This window comes from Gobio gobio (assembly GCF_949357685.1).
Source record: "Gobio gobio genome assembly, chromosome: 16".
NCBI classification, from domain to species: domain Eukaryota; kingdom Metazoa; phylum Chordata; class Actinopteri; order Cypriniformes; family Gobionidae; genus Gobio; species Gobio gobio.
The window spans coordinates 43,870,476-43,893,505 of record NC_137109.1 but is presented as its reverse complement, the minus strand read 5'-3'; the positions used below and the strand labels follow the sequence as shown (position 1 = coordinate 43,893,505).

At 38.4% G+C, this 23,030-nt stretch overlaps 2 protein-coding genes across 2 annotated transcripts in view; one reads left to right on the top strand and one right to left on the bottom strand.

Annotated features, from left to right (window-relative positions):
- The window catches only part of polr2b (RNA polymerase II subunit B), a 15,708-nt gene extending 5,040 nt beyond the window's left edge, over positions 1–10,668 (top strand). Inside the window, exons 8-25 of the mRNA XM_079838608.1 lie at positions 576–772; positions 1,129–1,248; positions 1,361–1,547; positions 1,672–1,815; positions 1,905–2,044; positions 2,193–2,304; positions 2,402–2,556; positions 2,643–2,841; positions 3,022–3,190; positions 4,734–4,830; positions 4,930–5,024; positions 5,330–5,580; positions 5,767–5,856; positions 6,547–6,654; positions 7,146–7,259; positions 7,563–7,723; positions 7,806–8,001; positions 10,311–10,668. Coding sequence (XP_079694734.1) covers positions 576–772; positions 1,129–1,248; positions 1,361–1,547; positions 1,672–1,815; positions 1,905–2,044; positions 2,193–2,304; positions 2,402–2,556; positions 2,643–2,841; positions 3,022–3,190; positions 4,734–4,830; positions 4,930–5,024; positions 5,330–5,580; positions 5,767–5,856; positions 6,547–6,654; positions 7,146–7,259; positions 7,563–7,723; positions 7,806–8,001; positions 10,311–10,400 — 2,625 coding nt within the window. The 3' untranslated portion in view covers positions 10,401–10,668. The remainder of the gene's footprint in view (positions 1–575; positions 773–1,128; positions 1,249–1,360; positions 1,548–1,671; positions 1,816–1,904; positions 2,045–2,192; positions 2,305–2,401; positions 2,557–2,642; positions 2,842–3,021; positions 3,191–4,733; positions 4,831–4,929; positions 5,025–5,329; positions 5,581–5,766; positions 5,857–6,546; positions 6,655–7,145; positions 7,260–7,562; positions 7,724–7,805; positions 8,002–10,310) is intronic.
- On the bottom strand, positions 10,664–23,030 carry igfbp7 (insulin-like growth factor binding protein 7). The gene is made up of 5 exons (XM_079838609.1): positions 22,551–23,030; positions 17,567–17,676; positions 15,383–15,490; positions 15,009–15,135; positions 10,664–12,594 (listed from the first exon to the last, which is right to left on the bottom strand). The coding sequence occupies exons 1-5, from the start codon at positions 22,963–22,965 to the stop codon at positions 12,575–12,577; spliced, it is 780 nt and encodes a 259-aa protein (XP_079694735.1). The 5' UTR covers positions 22,966–23,030; the 3' UTR covers positions 10,664–12,574.

Below are 23,030 nucleotides of genomic sequence, written 5' to 3'. Positions count from 1 at the left end.
AGAAATATTTGCGTACACACGAGAGCAATGAAAATCACTCAAAACGATGTAGTGTACATGCCAGGCCAGTATGTGGCGCTGTAATTATGCCACAGAAATGCACTAAAACGGAGAAGAAGAGTTGTGGCTAGAAGGGGTACAGCAAAGGTAGAAAGTGAGGCGAAATCTCACAATAAAATAACAATAAATAAATGTGCTACTTATTAGATGTGTTTTATTAACGCCTAAACCTACCCTTACAATAATGTAAATACAGTAATTAAATGACGCAGTATTGACGTGCGCATGCCCAGTGCTCGTAGTTGTATCCCTTCTAGTCTTTCCCGCTCACAAAATATACGGATTGACTGTACACATGAAAATGCAAGAGTGTCGTTTTCAGATTTATCCACTCCCAAAAAATATCGGTTTCATGCTCCCAAAATGCCAGATCCGTGTGGACGAAACGCTGATACAGTACAACATTTTAACGTATACAGCTAAACGTGTCTCAGTGTGGACGGGGCCTTAGAAGCATGATTTAATTTGTGATTCAGCTCGACTAATAACGGCGTACTCTGCTGTTTTCCCTCCAGGTGAAGCCATCGTTGGACGAGGCCTTTGTGATTCAGGAACAGAATGTGGCTCTGAACTTCATTGGCTCCAGAGGGGCTAAACCTGGTGTCACCAAAGAGAGAAGAATCAAATATGCTAAAGAGGTTTTGCAGAAGGAGGTGCTGCCCCATGTTGGTGTATCAGATTTCTGCGAGACCAAGAAAGCATATTTTCTAGGGTAAAATAGCTTTATGATTTTGTCCTGTAGGCTGAATCTTGCACTTCCATATTTGAGGTCTGTAAGATTTTGATGAATACAGTAAAAAAGGGTATAATTTAAACAATTTTATTTAAATAAAAAAATTTTTTTTTACTGTATTTGTTTTTTTTAACCAATTTTTATATTTAATAGTATATTATTACAATTTAAACTCTTTAAAGGGAAAGTTCACCCAAAAATGTCTTTATTTATTTATTTATTTATTTATATATATATATATATATGACACACATATCTACATATCTACTTAATTTTTTTAAATAGATATATTTTGTCTAATATATTTAAAAACGAATTGCTTTTTCTTTATTTAGTTACATGGTTCACAGACTACTGTTGGCTGCTTTGGGCAGACGAGAGCTGGATGACAGAGATCACTATGGCAACAAGAGGCTTGACCTCGCTGGACCTTTGCTGGCGTTCCTTTTCAGAGGGTTAGAATAAACTTTTCATTAAGCGTTCAAGGTGCATTAATAAAGTAATGCTTCTGCCTGTTTCAAGATATCACCTCCAAAGTTAAAATCTGTATGCCTGTGTTTTTCCCAGAATGTTCAAGAACCTGCTGAAGGAGATCAGGATCTATGCACAGAAGTTTATTGACAGGGGGAAGGACTTTAATCTTGAGCTGGCCATTAAGACCCGCATCATTTCTGATGGACTCAAGTACTCCCTGGCCACAGGCAACTGGGGGGATGTGAAGAAAGCCCATCAGGCTAGAGCTGGAGTATCTCAGGTGATGTGCTTTTTGTTCAGTTTATGTCTGTTTATATATTTTTCCTTTGTTTGCTCTACTATATACAAATGCATACATTTGTTAAGTTTACACACTATCCTCATTGGCTTTATTTTATTTATAGGTGTTGAACAGGTTGACTTTCGCCTCCACTCTTTCCCACCTGCGCCGCGTAAACTCTCCTATAGGACGAGATGGCAAGCTGGCCAAACCCAGGCAGCTTCATAACACACTGTGGGGTATGGTGTGCCCTGCTGAGACCCCAGAGGTAGCACTCTTTAACACTAGTATGCATGTGAACGCCAGCTCAAGTTTTCAGGGAGGTGATTAAGATGGAGTGAAATTGTATTGTTGCAGGGCCATGCTGTAGGTTTGGTGAAGAATCTAGCTCTCATGGCCTACATCTCTGTGGGATCTCAGCCGTCCCCCATCCTGGAGTTCTTGGAGGAGTGGAGCATGGAGAACCTGGAGGAAATCTCCCCGGCGGCCATTGCTGAGTGAGTGTCATCCTGTTCTATAGGGGGCAGCACCACACCGTTGAAATCGACACACTTCAAGCAAAACATTGTGATTGCACAATGCTGTTCATATGTTTTTTTGTGAATCTATATTGAATTTATAAATTTAATTTGCTTGTTCCTTTAGTGCAACTAAGATTTTTGTGAACGGTTGCTGGGTGGGTATTCACAAAGACCCTGAGCAGCTGATGAACACTCTACGGAAGCTGAGGAGACAGATGGACATCATCGTGTCTGAGGTGTGACATCACTTTGCCCTTGTGTTTTTGCACCACTCCAGTTTAACATTCATTTGGCACACAGCTCCTAATTGTGACCGTTTTCATGGTGGTCCAGGTGTCAATGATCAGAGATATTCGTGAGAGGGAGATCAGGATCTACACAGATGCCGGCAGGATCTGCCGTCCGCTGCTTATTGTGGAAAAACAGAAACTTCTGCTGAAGAGACGACACATTGACCAGCTCAAAGAGAGAGAGTACAACAACTACAGGTACGTATATTTGTGAAGAATATCATCTCAGACTGGTTTCAGATTCTTCCGGTTCCTCTATAAATGAGTATCTGTTTCTTGTGTAGTTGGCAGGACCTGGTAGCCAGTGGTGTGGTTGAATATATTGACACACTAGAGGAGGAAACTGTAATGTTGGCCATGACCCCTGATGACCTTCAGGAGAAGGGCGTGGCTTATTGCTCCACCTACACACATTGTGAGATCCACCCGTCCATGATTTTGGGTGTCTGTGCATCCATTATTCCCTTCCCTGATCACAACCAGGTACCGTCCCATATAATACCCTTTTACAACAAGCAGTATTGATGTGACCATATTAACATTTTAGTGGATTTTAGCAACCTAAAAATATGATATTTCAGTTTGAAGTTCTCTAGTGTAACTATTTGTAACTGAAGAACTTCCACAATATAGTGTCTAAATGATGCACTGTCCTCTCTACAGTCTCCCAGAAACACGTACCAGTCTGCTATGGGTAAACAAGCCATGGGAGTTTACATCACCAACTTCCATGTGCGTATGGATACTCTGGCACATGTGCTCTACTACCCCCAGAAACCTTTAGTCACGACTCGTTCCATGGAGTATCTGCGTTTCAGGGAGCTGCCGGCAGGTAATCTATTTCTTACATTGAACAGTAGTACTGCATCTGTTTCTACACTACCATTCAAAGGTTTGGAGTTAGTAATATATATATTTTTTTAAATGAAGAAATTAATACTTTCATTCAGCAAGGACACGTTAAATTAATCAAAAGTGACAGTAAAGGCATCTATAATGTTACAAAAGATTCCTATAATAAAGCAAATAAATGCTCTTGTTTTTCATCAAAAAGTATCACCATTTTGACAAAAATATGAAGCAGCACATCTATTTTCAACATTGATAATATTACCGTAATACTGGAGAAACTGGAGAAATGGCTGCTGCCGTCACGGAAAAAAATATTTAAAAAAAAAAATTTATATTTCTAGTGCTGTCAAATCGATTAATCGCTTGCAAAATAAAGTTTTGGTTTACATAATACATGTGTGTATCATTTTATATATAAATGTAACACATTTTTCTTAAATATACACATGCATGTGTGTGTATTTTTATATATACATACAGTATACACATATATTATGTAAACACAAACTTTTATTTTGCATGCGATTAATCGTGATTTAATTGATTTTGACAGCACTAAATATTTTACAATATTGCTCTTTTACTGTAGCCTGATGTTGTCATACTCAATTCTAGTCAGAATGTGAGTCTGATACTGCTCCGTTGGGCTGTGATTATGGGTTTCAACCGAACCAGGAAAGACCTCAATTGTATAGACCTACAACCAATCAGAGCAACGGAGCGACGCATAACGTTAGTTGTCAGATGTCAACAGAACTCAACTGCACACAGTGTTGCCAAGTTTGCGGTTTTCTCGCGGGCTGTTTTCCATGTCCGTGGGTTGAAGCGACCCCAATTATGTGATATTTAGACCCAGGAATGTGAATTTTAGCAGGCAACCCTGCCAAAAAAACTCATTTTACCCCCCCAAATGCCATTTTTTCCAGAGGAAGGAAGCTATTGGCCTTTTTTTGGCAATTCAAATTCCTTCTTTTCAATTGGGTGGGTTTTGTTGTGAAAACTTGGCAACCCTGTCTGCACACACGCTGAAATAAGTAGAATCTTTACGAGCTATGCCGGTGTTCTAAAAAGAATATGAGGATACTCAGAGTACTTACCAACACGATCATCATTTCTGAGAGAAATGGTAAAGGTGAATGCATATACAAACAAGTTCTCCTAAGTTTAGGATTAGAACAAATTCAACCCAAGCGCTCTTTGGTGACGTGGACAATTACGTTACTGTTTGTCATCTGTCTATCATCGTCTAAAGCCCGCCCTGACAATTTCACTGGTCCGAACAGCTTCTGGATCAAGTCCAGAGCGAACTGCCCGACCTCAAATGTTGTGGGCAGGGCTAAGTTCGGCTGGCATCCAGGCTACTTTTACTGTATGTTGACCAAATAATTGCAGGCTTTGTGAACATGAGACCTTTTTAAAATATAAAAAGTTACCAACCTCAAACATTTGAACAGTAGTGTATCAATGATTCAGACGTCATTTAACTTCAAAAAAACGTAATGTATACACCTTTTTCTTAAAAGGTATCAATTCTATTGTGGCTATTGCATCATATACCGGATACAACCAGGAAGATTCTGTCATCATGAACCGCTCGGCTGTGGATCGTGGATTCTTCAGGTATCTGATACTAGATTTTAGCTGGCCAAATCTATGTAAAACTATGCTTAAAATAATTTTTCATAAAGTTCAAGTTTTGATTAAACTGTGTTATTTCAGGTCTGTGTTCTACCGCTCGTACAAGGAACAGGAATCCAAGAAAGGCTTTGACCAGGAAGAGATCTTTGAGAAACCCACCCGAGAGACCTGTCAAGGTGCTGTTCTAGTGATTTTACTCTTCTTTTCATCCTAGCAAGTGACAATGCCGCATGTAGCATCAAATTATTTTTCTGTCCTCTACTGCATAAAGCAACAAAATCGCAGCCAGCCAGAAAATGCATTATATATTTGTGGTCCAATAAGGTGTCCAATAATAATGCTGTTGATATTTGCTGGAAATAAATGTTTTTTTATGTCTTGATGTTTTATCACATCATGCTTGGCTAGAACATGTTGTTTCGGAACCCTTCGGCAAACTATGCGTTATTACTATTTAGTTTTCTTTTTTCTTTCTCTAAAGGCATGCGACACGCCATCTATGACAAGTTGGATGACGATGGTTTGATAGCTCCCGGTGTGCGTGTGTCTGGTGAGGACGTCATCATTGGCAAAACTGTAACGCTTCCTGAGAATGATGATGAGCTGGATAGCACCAACCGTCGCTACACTAAGAGAGACTGCAGTACGTTCCTGCGCACCAGCGAAACCGGAATCGTTGACCAAGTCATGGTCACACTAAACCAGGAGGGCTACAAGTTCTGCAAAATTAGAGTATGTACTGATTTGAATATGATAGGTTATGTATCTTTAAGGAATATTTCACTCAAATATTAACATTATTTACCCTCAATATGTTCCAAATCCAAATGCTTTATAACATTTTCTTTCAAAGACCAGCATAATAATTTGTTTATTAATAAATCCAGTTAGTGAAAATTGTAAATTGACTTTGTGCAGGTCCGTTCAGTTCGTATACCACAAATCGGAGACAAGTTTGCCAGTCGTCACGGTCAGAAGGGTACCTGTGGTATCCAGTACAGACAAGAGGTAAGTGTACACTACCATTCAAAAGTTTGGGGTCGTTTAAAATGTTTTTTATGCTCACGAGGCAGCATTTATTTGATGAAAAATACAGTAAAAAGTGTGCAATTGTAAAATATCATTGCAAGGGCAACTGTTTTCTATTTTAATATCTTTAAAAATGTAATTTATTCTAGTAATGGCAAAACTGAATTTTCAGCATCATTACTCCAGTCTTCAGTGTCACATGATCCTTCAGAAATCATTCTAATATACTGATTTCATGCTAATGAAACATTTTTCTTATTAATGCTGGAAACAGTTGTGCTGCTTAATATTTTTTTGTGGAAGTCGTGGTACTTCTAATTGAATGTTCAAAAATCTTGTGTAACATTATATAAATGTTTACTGTCTCTTTTATTCAATTTAATGTATCCTTGCTAAATAAAATATTAAAGTATAAAAAAAATCTTACTCACTCAAAACTTGTGTAATGGGAGATGTTGTGCTCATTTTTAATGTAACTGTCTGACTGTGTATGCTAGCTTTGTTTAGTTTAGCCTGCAGTTGAAGGTCTATACACAGGATGTGGCTCTTAAACAGCTCCTGATAGCAGAGAGACTCCACAGCTGAAGGCATTATAAACAGTCACCGTTAAAACCAAACGCAGATGCAGTGTGTGTGTCTGACCTAAGCTGTGAATTTTCCTATGTTTAGGACATGCCATTCACATGTGAAGGAATCACCCCAGATATCATCATCAACCCTCATGCCATCCCTTCCAGAATGACAGTCGGCCATTTGATCGAGTGTCTGCAAGGGAAGGTACTTTGGTTTTCTGCTCGTAATCCTACATATCGTGCTTTTCTTTCCAACTCGTTGTCTATATTAGTAGCAGATGTTTATTCAGGCAACATGTGTTTTGACAAGTGCCCTACACCGATTCTCCAGCTGAATCATGTTGGCATGTTTGGTTCTTTGTACATTTTAACTTCAGCTTCCACTTCCGATTTCCTCTTAATTATTCTGGTTTCTTAATGATTCCATTTATTTCTTTTTTTGGTCATTCTTAGACCGATTTGAACCAATTACTCATGAGTTTGAAAGTATTTGAGAGTGACTGATAAGAGACAATTGTTTGGGAATCAAACTATCCTAGTCATGTTTCTATTGGTGGTTGAATTGCATGTGTATGTTATCGAAACCATCATTCTGTTCCATTACACTGAATAAGAAGCAATTCTTGATTCACAACCCTAGTCATTTTGTGTGTTAAATATGCAGCAGTTCTGAACAATATTTATTTTCCCATTCAGGTGTCTGCTAACAAAGGGGAGATTGGTGATGCCACGCCATTCAACGATGCTGTGAATGTACAAAAGGTCTCCAACCTGCTGTCAGAATATGGTTACCATCTGAGAGGCAATGAGGTGAAGAGCTCCTACCTGCCAGTATGGCAGTGCTATTAAAGGGATAGTCCATCCAAAAAATTTACATTCCGTCATGTAGTTTCAAACCTGTATGACTTCTGTGTGTGGAGAAATACAGTGAAAATCAATGGGAACTGTTTGGTTACCAACATTCTTCAAAATATGTTCCGCTGAAGAAAACGTAATACAGGTTTACAATGATGTGATGGTGTGTAAATGATGGATTTTTTAGGTGGACTATTACTTTAAGAGTGCACTAAATGTGTTGGAACATGGTTCTTATGGTAGTATTTATTATTGCAGGTTTTGTATAATGGCTTCACTGGCCGTAAGCTCACCTCACAGATCTTCATCGGACCCACATACTACCAGCGCCTAAAGCACATGGTGGATGATAAAATCCACTCCAGAGCCCGTGGTCCGGTCCAGATCCTCAACAGACAGCCCATGGAGGGTAGATCACGGTGAGATGGCAGCACTATAATACTTGCAGTTTCTTATGTGTAAATCACCTATCAGATCTTAACACTGTCGTCTTTCCTTCAGTGATGGTGGGCTGCGTTTTGGAGAGATGGAACGTGATTGTCAGATCGCTCACGGTGCCGCTCAGTTCCTGAAAGAGAGGCTTTTCGAGGCCTCTGACCCGTACCAGGTCCACGTCTGCAACCTGTGCGGCCTCATGGCCATCGCAAACACCCGCACGCACACCTATGAGTGCAGGGGCTGTCGCAACAAGACACAGGTGAGCAAGCGCTGATATCAGGTCTGACTGGGTCAGGTGGACATTAAAGTCAGCACAACACAACAGTTTTCTAAATACAGTGCATCCGGAAAGTATTCACAGCGCTTCACTTTTTCCACATTTTGTTATGTTATAGCCTTATTCCACAATGGATTAAATTCATTATTTTCCTCAAAATTCTACAAACAATACCCCATAATGACAATGTTATACGTCATAATGTTTGAAATGTTTGCAAGTTTATTAAAAACGAAAAATCACATGTACTTAAGTATTCACAGCCTTTGCCATGACACTCAAAATTGAGCTCCGGTGCTCCTGTTTCCTCTGATCATCCTTGAGATAGTTTCTACTACTTGAATGGAGTCCACCTGTGGTAAATTCAGTTGATTGGACATGATTTGGAAAGGCACACTGTTAACAGTGCATGTCAGAGCACAAACCAAGCCATGAAGTCCAAGGAATTGTCTGTAGACCGCCGAGACAGGATTGTATCGAGGCACAGATCTGGGGAAGGGTACAGACATTTTTTGTATTGAAGGTCCCAATGAGCACAGTGGCCTCCATAATCTGTAAATGGAAGAAGTTTGGAACCACCAGGACTCTTCCTAGAGCTGGCCGCCCGGCCAAACTGAGCGATCGGGGGAGAAGGGCCTTCGTCAGGGAGGTGATCAAGAACCCAATGGTCACTCTGACAGAGCTCCAGCGTATCTCTGTGGAGAGAGGAGAACCTTCCAGAAGAACAACCATCTCTGCAGCTCTCCACCAATCAGGCCTGTATGGTAGAGTGGCCAGACGGTACATGACAGTCCGCCTGGAGTTTGCCAAATTGCACCTGAAGGACTCTCGGACCATGAGAAACAAAATTCTCTGGTCTGATGAAACAACTACACTTTGGCCTGAATGGCAAGCTGGAGAAAAACAGGCACCCCTCATCAGCTGGCCAATATCATCCCTACAGTGAAGTGTTGGTGGCAGCATCATGCTGTGGGGGTGTTTTTCAGCAGCAGGAACTGGGAGACTAGTCAGGATCGAGGAATAGATGAATGCAGCAATGTACAGAGACATCCCCGATGCACACAGCCAAGATAACAAAGGAGTGGCTATGGGACAACTCTGTGAATGTCCTTGAGTGGCCCAGACTTGAACCCGATTGAACATCTCTGGAGAGATCTGAAAATGGCTGCGCACCGACACTCCCCATCCAACCTGATGGAGCTTGAGAGGTCCTGCAAAGAAGAATGAGAGAAACTGCCCAAAATAGGTGTGCCAAGCTTGTAGCATCATACTCAAAAAGACTTGAGGCTGTTTTTGGTGCCAAAGGTACTTCAACAAAGTATTGAGCAAAGGCTGTGAATAATTATGTACATGTGAAAATTATTTTTTTTTCCTTCCGTATTTTTATATTTGATAACTTATTTAATGTTGTCATTATGGGGTATTGTTTGTAGAATTGAAATAATGAATTGAATCCATTGTGGAATAAGGCTGTAACATAACAAAATGTGGAAAAAGTGAAGCGCTGAATACTTTCCGGATGCTCTGTATGAGTTTATTGATCTTATTGTGACTGATTCCTCCTTGCATATATTTAATGTTTACGTTTTGTTTACTTAATTTTTAATCAAAATGTCATAACTCTTTTTCAAGACTTCTCTCTGGCGACGTATGCTTGACTTAGTCCACTTAAACCCTGCCCCTTTCTCACAATCTACTACAAGCCTGCATTCAGATCTGCCTCAATCCAATCAACAACCCATCTTTTTGATAATCTTTTTCATACTGTTCATCACTATACAGAAGAAAATGTTTTCTCTACTATTTCATTGCGGCTTTAAAGGTTCAGGGATGGTTGTTAGTTCAATACCCACAAAGCAAGCCTTGAACTTTTGGATAGTTCACCAACAAATTTAAATTCTGCTCTACTCACCCTCAAGTTGTTCAAACCTGTAAGAATGTCTTGCTTATGCTAAACACAAAATAATATATTTTAAAGAATGTCAGTAGCTAAACAGTTGATGGGTCCCATTGACTTACATAGTATTTTTTTCCATACTATGTAAGGAAATAGGGCCCATTAACTGTTTGGTTAACCATATTTGTCAAAATATCAACTTTTGTGTTCAGCAGAAGAAAGAAATCCATACAAGTTTGAACAACTTGTCTTGAGGCTAGAGTAAATGACAGAATTGTCTCTCTTTTTGGGTGAACTATCCCTTTAAAGGGTCTAATGAGCATATTATAAAACTCCTATTCAAGATGTTAAAATGAGATCTTTCATGACCCCTTCCTCTGCCCTGATCTTTCAGATTTCTTTGGTGAGGATGCCATACGCCTGTAAGCTCTTATTCCAGGAGCTGATGTCTATGAGCATTGCCCCACGGATGATGACCAGCTGAACAGCCACACAGATGAATTATGGAAAACAGGATGCAGGCGCAAATCATAGGGAAAATGATTTTGAATGGATCCCAACAGCACTTCCTGCAGTAGCTGCTGGGCTTGTGTACTTTTTATGTTTTTGTTTTGTATGTGTTCTAGTTCTGAAACCGATGTTTTGGCAGTTCAAACCAGAAAAAAATAAAGCTTTTTTAAAAAAAGGAAAAAAACGTTCCGATTTAATTGCTTAGTTTTTCACACAAACGCACAACAAACTCCATGCTTCTCAAAGTACATCTTTATTCATTGGTGTTATACAAATATCAAAACATACAAACAAGTGCATTAGATGCTCAGACTTTGAGGACCACTAAATTCTACCACTTTAGGACCCAATGGATAGAAGGAAATCTAGACACTTTTTTGGCAGTGGTAAATGAGCTGATAATTTTTAAAACCCAAAAACTCTGAACAGCAGTAGTTGTGATTTTGTTTAGTGAACTTGTCAAAAGCTGAAAAAGTGTTTATTTTTCTCCATTGGTTTGATTTCACATGACAATCCACAATATTTAGTTTTTTTTTTTCTCATTTAAATGCAGAGAATACAAGTAAATTTGATTATAAAATCCAAAATATAAAATCCCCCGATTTTTTTTTTTTTTTTTTTACAATGTAACATTTACTTTTGGCCCATGGCTCTCAATCAAGATTTCCGGCCCTTTATTGCAAAACGTTTGGGCAACTCTGATTTCGATTAGTAGTCTTAAAGCTTTGTGTTTTAACTGATCCTTGGAGGAACAGCATCTAAAAGTGTGTGCACAAATGCAGTTGACATTCAAAATAAATTGTTCGTTCAGTATCATGGATATCAACCAAAAACAACATGGAAAACAAAAGGAATGTGTACAATGGGCCTCATTCATGAAACACGAGCAGAACATATTTGTGAGTAAATCGTTCGTAAAGCCGCTCTGACGTAAATTTTCGGATTCACGAAAATGTTCGTATATTCAAAATGTTAGTTGGTACGAAATAAATGTACACCTGCTCCCTACCCCTTGCAAATGGTGCGTAAAACGTTCTAATTTAGGCAAACATGACATTGCATTTTGATGCACTATGTACCATAATATTTCCTTTTTTTGTTTGTTTTACTGTTCAACGTTGGATAATAGCCCATAATAGCAGTAGTAATAGCTCGTCACTCAGTCACTTTTTACCAAGCCATCCAATCACATTGGAGGAGGGGCGTAACAAAAACTACAACGACCAATCATCCCACTTGTACACCGACTGAACATTTCTTCAAAATGAGATACTAGTAACACATTACTACCATGGATATTCTGTATCATAGCAAGCAAAGTATCTCAGCTGCTGTCCTTGCAAAGCGCCACCAGCTGGCCGTTTTCAGAAGAGCATCAGGTGTTTTTTAGCTGGCTTAAAATGCTTTGATGGACCTATGATAATTTAATATTTATTGCTAGCCATATGGTCAATTAGTCTCTTTAGCATTTATGCAAAATACTGGAGCCAAACCTGAGAAAGAATTCCAGAAGATTCCACAGCGTTCCTGGCCACATCATTTGCAGGTGTAACTCATGGGCGGGGTTTATGCTAATTATGAATGAGCGTGCACGCGGTTCACCCTATTTACGAATGTTTGGAATTCATTAATTACACACGTTTAACTACCAAATCTGTGGTATACGAAGCGTTTGTGAATCTGGAGGAGAGTTTCGTAAAGGTCCATTTTACGCGCAAATTACTCGTATATTTGCGAAAGTTTCATGAATGAGGCCTTGTATCCTCAAAAACGCTTATCTTAAAAAATAACAACGAGAAGCAAAGCATGCATATGTGGAGACGAGATATTTGAGTGCCTCAAATGCATGAAGTGTGCATGCCTGAACGTTTGCATTGAGATATGAGGCCCTATCTGATGGTCGTCCCAGTCGGCGCTTTACAGAATCAAAGTTCTGCAGGCAGACAGATTGTAGAGTGACGTAAAGAATATGAATGGAGAAAAGTTGGGGTCGTTTTTTTTTTTTTATAGAATAAAGTGCCCACATGTGAGTTGCAGTTTGTGGTTCAGGCGGTGTGCGTGAGCAGTGATTACACTAGATGCTGCGTGCTTGTCCTCAGTGCACAGGCGTAGTGTGATTTCATCATCTCAGTCAGAGTCCACGACCTCTTACAGCTCGCTATCCTTCACTGCATACAAACAGAGACAAAGAGACACCAATGACTATTAAGTCTTTAGTTTGCTGCAAAAAAAAGGCGTATTGTGTTACACAGCCAATCAGAATATTCTGCCATTTGCCCCAAAAGTGTGTGTGCTATATTTCAAGTCTTTCATGTGAGGAACAGATTGAGATTCAAGCATTGTTATTTTGACTTTTTTTGAATTTATATCACGCAATTCTGAGGAAAAAAGTCAGAACTGCAAGATGTAAACTCACAATTGTGAGATAAAAAGTCGTAATTATGTTTTTTTTTATTAATTTTTTTACATGGTTTATGCTGTGGTGGAAACAAGCTTCCATAATTATGCATCTTCTGAAAGAGTACACTCTAAAAAATGCTGGGTTGACAATGGACTAACCCAGCAATTGGGTTGTTTTAACCCAGTGAATGGGTCGTTTTAACCTTGCGGTTGGGTTAAATGTTTGCTTAAGCAACCCAATCGCTGGGTTAAAACAACCCAATTGCTTTTTTTACAGCATTTTTTTACAAGCATTTTTTACCTTAACCTGCATGAAATTCTTTCTTCTGTTGAACATAAAGGAGGATATTTTGAAGAATGTTGGAAACCAAACAGTTGCTGGTCCCCATTGACTTGTATAGAAACTAGGGCTGTCAAAAGATTAATCGCATCCAAAATAAAAGTTTGTGTTTACATAATATATGTGTGTGTACTCTGTTAATTATTATTTATATATAAATACACACACATTCATGTATATATTTAAGAAATATTTGCATGTATATACTGTATATACATTTATATAATCTATAATCTATATAAATATAAATGTTTTGTATATAAAAATAATATTTTTTTCTAAAATATATACATGTTATATATATATACATATATTATGTAAACACAAACTTTTATTTTGGATGCGATTAATCTTTTGACAGCCCTAATAGAAACAATATTGAAGTCATGGGCACCAGAAACATTTTGATTACCAACATTCTTCAAAATATCTTCTTTTGTGTTCAGCACAGGAAAAACATTAACACAGGTTTGGAACAACTTGAAGGTGAGTAAATGATGACAGAATTGTCATTTTTGGGTGAACTATCCCTAAAAGTATTTTCTATTTAAATTAAGTAAAAAAAAAAAAAACCTAAACAAAACCAAAATGCAGATTTTTTTAAACACTGCTTCAAGCTGTATTTAATAACTATGTGAATATTTAAAGGCATAATTTAAACTTTGTCTACGTGTGTGCGTGTAACCATGAATAAACAGATTATTTTAAATACTCTGGGACTCTTATTTTGAAATGTCTATGCGGGAGATAAAATATGCATTCTCACAACCATCTACAATATATAAACACCATAAATTAAACATTGTTTATAATTCATCAACAGTAGATCATAATTAAGCAATCTATTGGCAATGATTGCAAACATCTCAAAAAACATGAGCTTGTAGAACTTTCTACAGCACCACATTTTTTACTTTGAATGAAACATGCAGCACTTGTATCCATTCATCACATTAGGCTGTAGGCCTATTGCAATTCCTGTTTCCATCCTGATATTTAAGACCTCTAAACATGATCATTAAGATGTTTATAATAACATTTACGATATTTAAAGGTCCCATGGCATGAAAATTTCATTTTATGAGTTTTTTTTAACATTAATATGAGTTCCCCTAGCCTGTATATGGTCCCCAAGTGGCTAGAAATGTTGATGGGTGTAAACAGAGTTCTGGCTGTCTTTCTCTGCCTTTGAGAAAATGAGAGCTCAGATGAGCTGATCTGGAATTTTCCTGTTATGACGTCATACCAGGAAAGGTTACCTCCCCTTCCTCTGCAACATAATCTAACACTCATTTCAAATGCAAAGATGTCAGCCAATCACAACAGTGGGCGTTCTCACTGAAGTCTCACAGCAGACACGCCCCTTGAAACAGGACATTCAGCCAGAGGGGTAATAACAGGATAGAAAAATGCATTTTATTTCTAAATTATGAATTTCTTTTATGTAAAAATCATACTAACAATATAAGGCCATGAAAGTTTTAGACTATTTTAACCATAAATGCTTCTTTAGAAATCATTCAATCGATCTCATCTAACCTGGAATTTTAGAGCGTGCCTTAAGGGGATAACATCCCCAGAGCTGGTTACTTAGCAAGTTGTTTTATGGGCTGTCAGCATGCAACAGTAGAAACTTGTCACTGCAACCATCTTGCTGACAGGGAACTGCCAGGAGATGTGGGTCAAGAAAAACACAGCTTGGCGGGACATGTTCTCTACAGCACAAATATGTGCAGCACAAATAGGTCCCATACAAATCCACACACATTCTCTACTAACGCAAGTGTCTTTTATGTATCCTGAAGCAGATCGGTCAACTGTGGTTGAGCCGCTCTCACTCACCCTTCTTGGGAGGAATGTCATTGATGGAATCCACCACGTGGATGGTGCCCACAGCCGAAGCTACGCCCTTGATGTTGCTGGCATGACACTCGTAGGAGCCGTCCTCATTCTTGGTAAGAGGAGATATCTGCAACAGATGGCCGTCAGCCGTAGTTTTCACCCAATCTGTTCTGAATGTTTCGATAAGTGCAGAGAACTCCAAACAAATGTAACTTGAGATGAGGTCTTTCAGAGCAGCACTGCCAACAAGAAATGCTGCAACGGTTTTCAAGTGTGCGAAATAAACAACACTCCTAACTTGTAGCAGCAAGCTTGTAGTAGTTATACGTGGAAAGATAAACGAAAGAGTTTATATTTAGTTAAAACACACTTACTAGCACCCAGCCAGTAACCTCGTGCTTTTCCGGGCCTCCGCGGGTCTGGACGGCCAGGTTTTCTTTGTCCCCTGGGAGCGGCACAGTCTTTTCTTTGCCATCAGATATCTATGAGAATCACAATAGACATAAAGACTTTTATTTTACACTCTATGGCTTAATTCAGAACACGTTTCGCTGTATAAATCACTAAGCACATGATTTTGGGGCAAGTTACAGCCTTTTTAGTTCTGTGGTTATGCGTGATTAAGTTTCACCAGACTGTACAAGAAGAAATGTTTCATCCGTACAGATAAGCAAAGATTTTTTGAGTTTTTCTCTAAACTTTAACCACATGTGGAACCAGAAATAATAAACTAGAAAATGATGTATTGCAGTTTGATATGCTGTCTGTCATGATAAACAACAGCCATCTGAAATCTCTGAAAATGTCTTCCTCTGCTGAACACAAAAGATACTTTGAAGAATTTGGTTAACCAAACAGTTGATGGGCCCCATTGACTTCTCATAGTATGGAATGGGGCCCTTAAACTGTTTGGTTTCCGACATTCTTTAAAATATCTTCTTTTGTGTTCAACAGAGGAAAGAAATTCATTCAGTACCCAATAACGTGAGGGTGAGTAAATGATGACAGAATTCTAATTTTTGGGTGAACTATCCCTTTAAACTCAGGGTTTAGGTTTGGAAATGTTTAACATGGTAAATGGTTAATTACACAGATAATATGATACTTTAAAGGGGCACTTCAGCGCTGGGAAGATACATGTGTATTTAAACTGTGTCCTTTATGTAGTAGAAATGTGAAATTATTTTTGAATTTGGTGCCTTCTAGACTGAGAAAAGACAGAAAATGTATTTTTGTCTCATGTGGATGAAAGACAACAGCATTTACATTCTGTGGGTGAGATCCCTCCCCTGTGGGCGGGTTGAAAACATGCGGAACTAGCTCCTTCTACTGGCTGTAGTCTATAGCCTCTGGCCAAAAAATCCTCCGATGATGAAAAATGACGATATTTGCGTCATCTGAGGATTTTTTTCCAGAAATAAACTGCGTAATTCTCTCATCTCAGGGGGATATGAGGGGGGAAAGTACGATAATTCGAATATACTACCGGGTTTCTACTGATATAAAGCTTAATGCTAATCGCTGAAGTTACCCTTTAAGTTACAATGAGGTCTAAAATACTGTAAAATGCTTCTATTTTGAATTTTTCTAAATTAATAAACATTTTTCATTGTGCAAGCATATCAATTTCGGAAATTATGATCTGAATTCGTTTTAATTATTTTATTTGTAATATTAGTGTTGATGTTATTATTATTATTAATAAACATAATTATTTTTATTGTTGTTGTTGTGTGATGACAATATCAAATTGAATAAAAAAAGAGATAGAAATGCAAATTTACTCTTCCTGTCTTTCTCTTTCCCAGACTGTTTTTAATTGCTTAAACTTTTTAATCTCCTTCCTTGCTCTCAAGAGACGCTAAAAGTCGTTTTGGAGGGAGTCTACAGTGCTTCATCGGCGTAATAAAAAGGCCCAAGGCCTCGGTCTGAGGCAAGCATGACGTTCTGTAGCCAGGACATAATCTAGTTTCCACCATTTATGAAGCATGACTAACCTGATCATCAGAAACCCCATAAGAAAATACCGCCCACATTACCGCATGTTTAAATAACTCTTAAACTAATTTAGAGGGGGGGGGGGGTATGTTTTAATATTTCCCAGAGTTTCAGATTTCATGAAGCTGAGAGGGGTTAATTATGAGGTTTTAGCTTTTTTTCCTGGGAAATCACCTAGTCATTTTTTGTATCCAATCATCCGCTGTGGCTTTTCATACGAGTGACTCTAGAGCCAGCACAGAGCAGAATCCTGACCCACAGAATTCTCTGATTCTATCTTTAAGGAGAAATCCTGTCTCCTTTTAGTTCTAGAATGGAAAATTGTGATAGCTGATGACGCGCTTGATAAAGTACTTCCTGCCCTGATCCCGCTATTGTTTCTGCGCTGTGTTATTCATAGCGGTGGACATCCTTTGACATAGCTGGAGCCGTACAGTACGCACAAACACATCCTTCCTCTTTTCCATATGGGACTTGGGACTGTGCTATAGGATCTGATACATGAAAAAATAACAGCTCAGACGTTATATTACATACAAAAGCAATATAGATAGCTCTACCTTTCTCCAGGTGAGCACAGGTGTTGGTATCCCGATGGCTTCACAGCTTAGGAAGACTTGTGATCCAGTCACGTTCCAGACCTCTCCTGGAGCCGTCACTATAACCGGCCCTACATTAGACATGAAAGACACACAATTATTTAGAGGTTGCATTCAAGTTGCATATTAAATAATCATCATGCCTCGCTATTGCTAAGGTTATCAGCATGTTTGGAAGAGTAAGGAATTCTGGGACAGAGTTTGCACAATAGTGATACGACCTCTTCATTAGGAATAATTCACTCAAAAAAACGTTTCGGCCCCACTTTATATTAGGTGGCCTTAACTACTATGTACTTATATAAAAAAATAAGTACAATGTACTTACTGTGGTTATACTGTATTGCAAAACACTGTTGCTGATATCGAGGTGGGATATGAGTAGGGTTAGGGACAGGTGTGGTGGGATGGGTAAGTTTAAGGTTGGGTGTAAGGTGTAAGGGAAGTCAACTGTGTAATTACAAATGTTACTACAGAAATTAATTACAGATGTAATTACATACAGGTATATTTAAAAATGTAACTACAATGCAAAGACATGTATGTACACAATAAGTGCAATGTATCAAATTATTAATTAAAATGTTAGTACATAGTAGTTAAGGCCACCTAATATAAAGTGGGTCCAACATTTCTTTCCAAAACTGTCATGAGTGTCAAAATGACTTTTTCTTCCATTAAGCACAAAATTGTGAATTTTGAATTAATTCCGATTAAAGTAGCATGAAGCAGAATTTGCGATAGTCTTTTCCTCCCTATTGTGAGGTATACTGTAGTGTCCAAAAGTGATGTCTGGAGGGTTTATTTGTTGGCCCTACAAGTTCGATTAAACAATCAAAATATAATAATATTATATATATATATATATATATATATATATATATATATATATATATATATATATATATATATATATATATAAAATTATATATAAAGGAAAAACTAAACTTGGTTATGGTATTTATCTGATTTATTTGGCAAAAAAGCCAACTAGCTACAGGTTTTATTTTACGGGGACATTGGATGGGTGTGGTTTGCTATTGCTGTGATGTCAAAAGATTTCAAACATAATATATAGCCTAGAGCAGATCCTTCTTTTTAATAGCTAGTGTTTTTTACTTTGGAGCCGGACAGTCCTCATTCACTTTCATGTCGTTGACGGACGGCAGAAACTCAGTGTTTCACCGTTACAGAGAAAGGTTTGGAAGTTGAAAGAACAAGAGGGTGTATATGAGTAAATGACAGAAAATTCATTTTCATTGCATAAAATGGGAAAATGTTGCAGGTCAAATCTATTGTTTTTTTCTACACTGCTCTCTGGCATAGTCTGATTGGTCAATTGCAGCATTCAGCTGTCAAATAGGCTAACTATTCAACGCTGCATCAACCCGGTATAACGTGTCTGTCGTATCTCACTGCAGAATCGCGCTCTCTGGAAGCTCGTTTCCACCACGGAATAAAACAATTTAAAAGAAATTCTGACTTTTCTCTGAATTGCGACATTGCGAGATCCAAACTTGCAATTGTGAGAAAAAAACGTCAGAATTGCAATAAAATAAAATTACTATTCTGACCTCTTCTCGCAATTTCCAGTTTATATCTCGCAATTCTTGCATTTATTGCTAGTGTACTTTCTCGCAAGATGTCTTAGGAAACTATATGGATGCTTTTTTCCAACCACTGAAAAAATGAAAAAAAGTTATTGCGCCAATTTATCTCACAACTTCTCCTCCCCCCAATTAGTGTCTCATTAATTGACTATATTAAAAATGTCCCTTCAGAGGACACTATTAATATTAGCTACAATACTAAAATACAATATAATTACAATATAACTACAATATAAAATACAAATTATTAAAATAATTTGAACTGTAATCAGTTTTTCTTGTACACGTTTATTAACACTCTGATCCCTTAGTATCTAAGTCTTATATAATACGATAAACACAAAAATATGTATGCAAATGCCTCAAGTATGAAATACTCCCAGTATGGGCCAGTATGATATGTAGGCCTATACTGTTAAAACTGTAAGAACACCACACGGACTGAGCTTATACTTTAAGTGAGATAATGTCTTGTCAGGGCCGGGGCACCCAGGATTCTTATCCATGATATGCAAAGAACAACAACAACAACAAAAATAGCAATTTGTTTACATTGTCACCTTAATCAAAACATGTCCCACTGTAAACTGGACAAACAGATCTAACCTTACAATTCATATAATTTTACAGTAAAATGCTGTTAAATATATACGGTTTTGTAAGTAAAAAAAGAACAAATCATGAACTGACATTCTCAGAATTCCATGTGTGACATTTGATGGGTTTTCATTTTCAATTTAAATTTCATTTTACAGGTTTTCATTTTAATAGTTGTGTTTCTTCTTAGTTGTTTTTATCAGTTAAAGGTGCACTATGTAACTTTCCCGTCCACTAGAGGTTGCCTATTCAAAACACAGGCGTAGTTTCATGACGCCACGTTTGAGTGCAGAATCTTGGGACATGTGGTCTTCACCTCACAACCGGTGGGAAAGAATCGGGATAGGACTCGAATGTTCATGGATGTGATTATTAACGTTACTGTAGTATGACGCAGAAGCAGGAGCGATTGATAATAAGAAGAGCGCAACACAAGCCTCGCGAGCAACGGGACCTTTAATATGGCATAGTCGCCGGCAGGACTTTTATTATGACATTTCCGTCGCCATTTCCCTTTTTCTGGTCATGAGTATGAGGTAACACAGCTCTGTTTATCATATTAGATACATCTGAGTGTGTTGAAAATGATGTTATGACGTTATTTTGTGCGTTCGCTCGGCGGCTGCTATGACACTTGTTCACACTGCAGTGAGAGTAAAGCGTTTCTGCAGAATAAAACCGGAAACCGAGGGGAACGCAGATATGACCCCATTGACAGGCGACTCCCTCACACGTCCCGGTTCCTTGATTAAAATAGCAATTTATCACAATTTACAAATAGATGGAAACATTTGGGATATTGTAAGTACTCAACTGAACAAAATATATAACACTGGCCTAGTGGTTTTGGGATATTTTACTGAAAATGTTTTACATAGTGCACCTTTAAGTACCGGGTTTATGTTACACCTTATGTTGTTTAATGAATAATGATTTCAACACCACCTTCTAGTATTTACCTCAGCTTGTGGAAAAGCTACTTGTGATGAACCTTGATCATGTGGCTTTCTATTTACCTCATGAGTTATTTCTTGTCAGTAAAGGTACAAAACAGATTTGAATAGCACCGTGGCCTTGATAATTTGTTTAATTTAATATATATATATTTTTTGTAAATGACAGTTTTATATTGTAAAATTTGCAGGTTGTTCTGTAATTGTGTTTACATTTTTATTGTATTTTACAGAAGTATTTTTCTCTGTAAAAACGACAGTGAAGGTAAAACAAATGACACTGGTTGCACCCCTCCTGCTGAGTTCTGTCATATCGTCAACTTGATCAGCAGAAGCCAGAGGTCTCAGAGAAAGCCCTGCAAGCTTTTTCTCATATCCTCTGGCTCTTTTAATCCCACGCCAGAATGCTGTTATAATGAATTATATGCAGGTTCACTGATTCAAGCGGTCTGTCTTTGCTTTAAAACAACAGTCTGCCTGTGTGTTTGGCTAAACGAGACATCGCTATTTGATCGGGCTGATCTCGCTTTTCAATACTGAAAATCCACCCGAGAGGATGGAATTTCAGACATGTCTGTTCAGGGATAGAGAAACGTTACCACCCTATATGAAAACAATGACCTCTGGCATGTTCCGTTGTTGCCTTTAACACACACCTTCAATGTATATGTGTACAATTGATTTGTCCCGGGGAGAAAGTACAGGACATTACAGGTCAATGTATTAGTGACCCCGGGGGGAAAGAAACCCAAACACAAAGCACATGACAGCTGAATCATGTGAGCGATTGGATCATGTAGGGCATTAACAAGGCAAAAATTAATCTGAGTAGCCAAGTAGTTGTTGACGCAGCTGTGCATTTCGTACAATCTGATCCTTGTATATCAGGCCTCACGGTCAAATTCTACACTAGATGAAATGAAAAACTGACCTTTAAATGGCTGTGGGAGGTTACTTCAAAACTCTAAATGTTCTTCCTGCATAAACACAGTCCATCTGAATTCAAACAGTGAGCCATTAAAAATATATTAACCACAGGCACATGATGTTTTTTTTTGCTTCTGGTTCTGGCCCAAGAGACATAATTAATCTAAGAGTTGTCAAATAAAGATGAATTAACCAACATCACTGTTTACAAAACTTGGCAACAGTTTACAGTGGCCCGAAACATATTTGGACACTTAAATCACACAGAAATGCCAGAATTCCATTCCATAAATAAATAACGCATTACATCCGCTGCATGCACATGCTTACTGTTATGTTTAAACGTCCATATCAAAACAGCCGAATCTGAAATTGGAATGTGGGATTGTGACTTTTGTCCTCCATTATCAGGTCACATGTGCTTTAACTTAGCCTATGTTTATTAATTAAAATAGGCCCATTTTTGGTTTATTTTATATGGTAACGACATTTATAAAGGCCCATTTGCTGATTCCTCATGATTTGTTTCACTGTTAGCTAAAAAGCCTATAATAGGTTTCTACTAGTAACAGGCTCCTCTGTGACAACTTACCCCATAGTTTGACAGCCATTGGGGCATGTTGTCACAAAAGATTTTGAAAATATTGAACAGGTATTTTGAAACTATATGTGACTAAACAGAAAAGTAAAATATACCCACTCTTATTAACTTTATAAAACGTTCATGATATTTCTATCCACATGCATTTCTACTGATAATAAGCATTATTAAATGTAAATATTTGAGTTATTAATTAAAGTTATTCAAGTGTTGACTGATAAATGCAGAGAGGGTCTTATTATGTCAAGGCATCTCACCTTGAGCGCATTTGCCCTTGTTCTGAATCCTAATGTCGGGTTTTTTCTCCTTCACTGCTTTCACACTTGCTGCTCTCAGCTCACAGCCGCTGTTATAGCTCACGCCATCGGTGCCGCACACGGGATAGTTGCTCTTGCACACGCAGACCCCTGATTTACTCTTCTTGTCTTTGTCGCTCTTGACGCACTCGAGCCCGGACGCGCAGCGCTTGGTTGAGGGTCCTCGTCCCCCGCACGGATCTCCCACTCCAGACGCGCAGAGCTCGCAGCAGCCGCACGCGTCTAACAGCGTCCCGGATGAACAGCCCTCGGCCGGCAGCGGCGCACATTGGCTCGGGTCGCAGGTGTCGCAGCTGCGGGGAAGCCGGTCCGCTGACGCCACCGCGAACAGCGTTAATAGCAGAAAGCAGAGCATGGTGAGGTGTGAAGGATCTCAGGCTGGTTCACAGTCTGTTGCTTCTCTATGCTTGGGATGGAGGT

Excerpts from the sequence above, each read along its gene's own strand:
- igfbp7 (XM_079838609.1), bottom strand. The coding sequence starts at position 22,965 with ATGCTCTGCTTTCTGCTATTAACGCTGTTCGCGGTGGCGTCAGCGGAC. Across the intron at positions 17,677-22,550 it reads CAAGGGCAAATGCGCTCAAG|GGCCGGTTATAGTGACGGCT; the intron begins GTGAGATGCCTT and ends TGTCTAATGTAG. Across the intron at positions 12,595-15,008 it reads TGACATTCCTCCCAAGAAGG|TGAAGGATAGCGAGCTGTAA; the intron begins GTGAGTGAGAGC and ends GTTTGTATGCAG.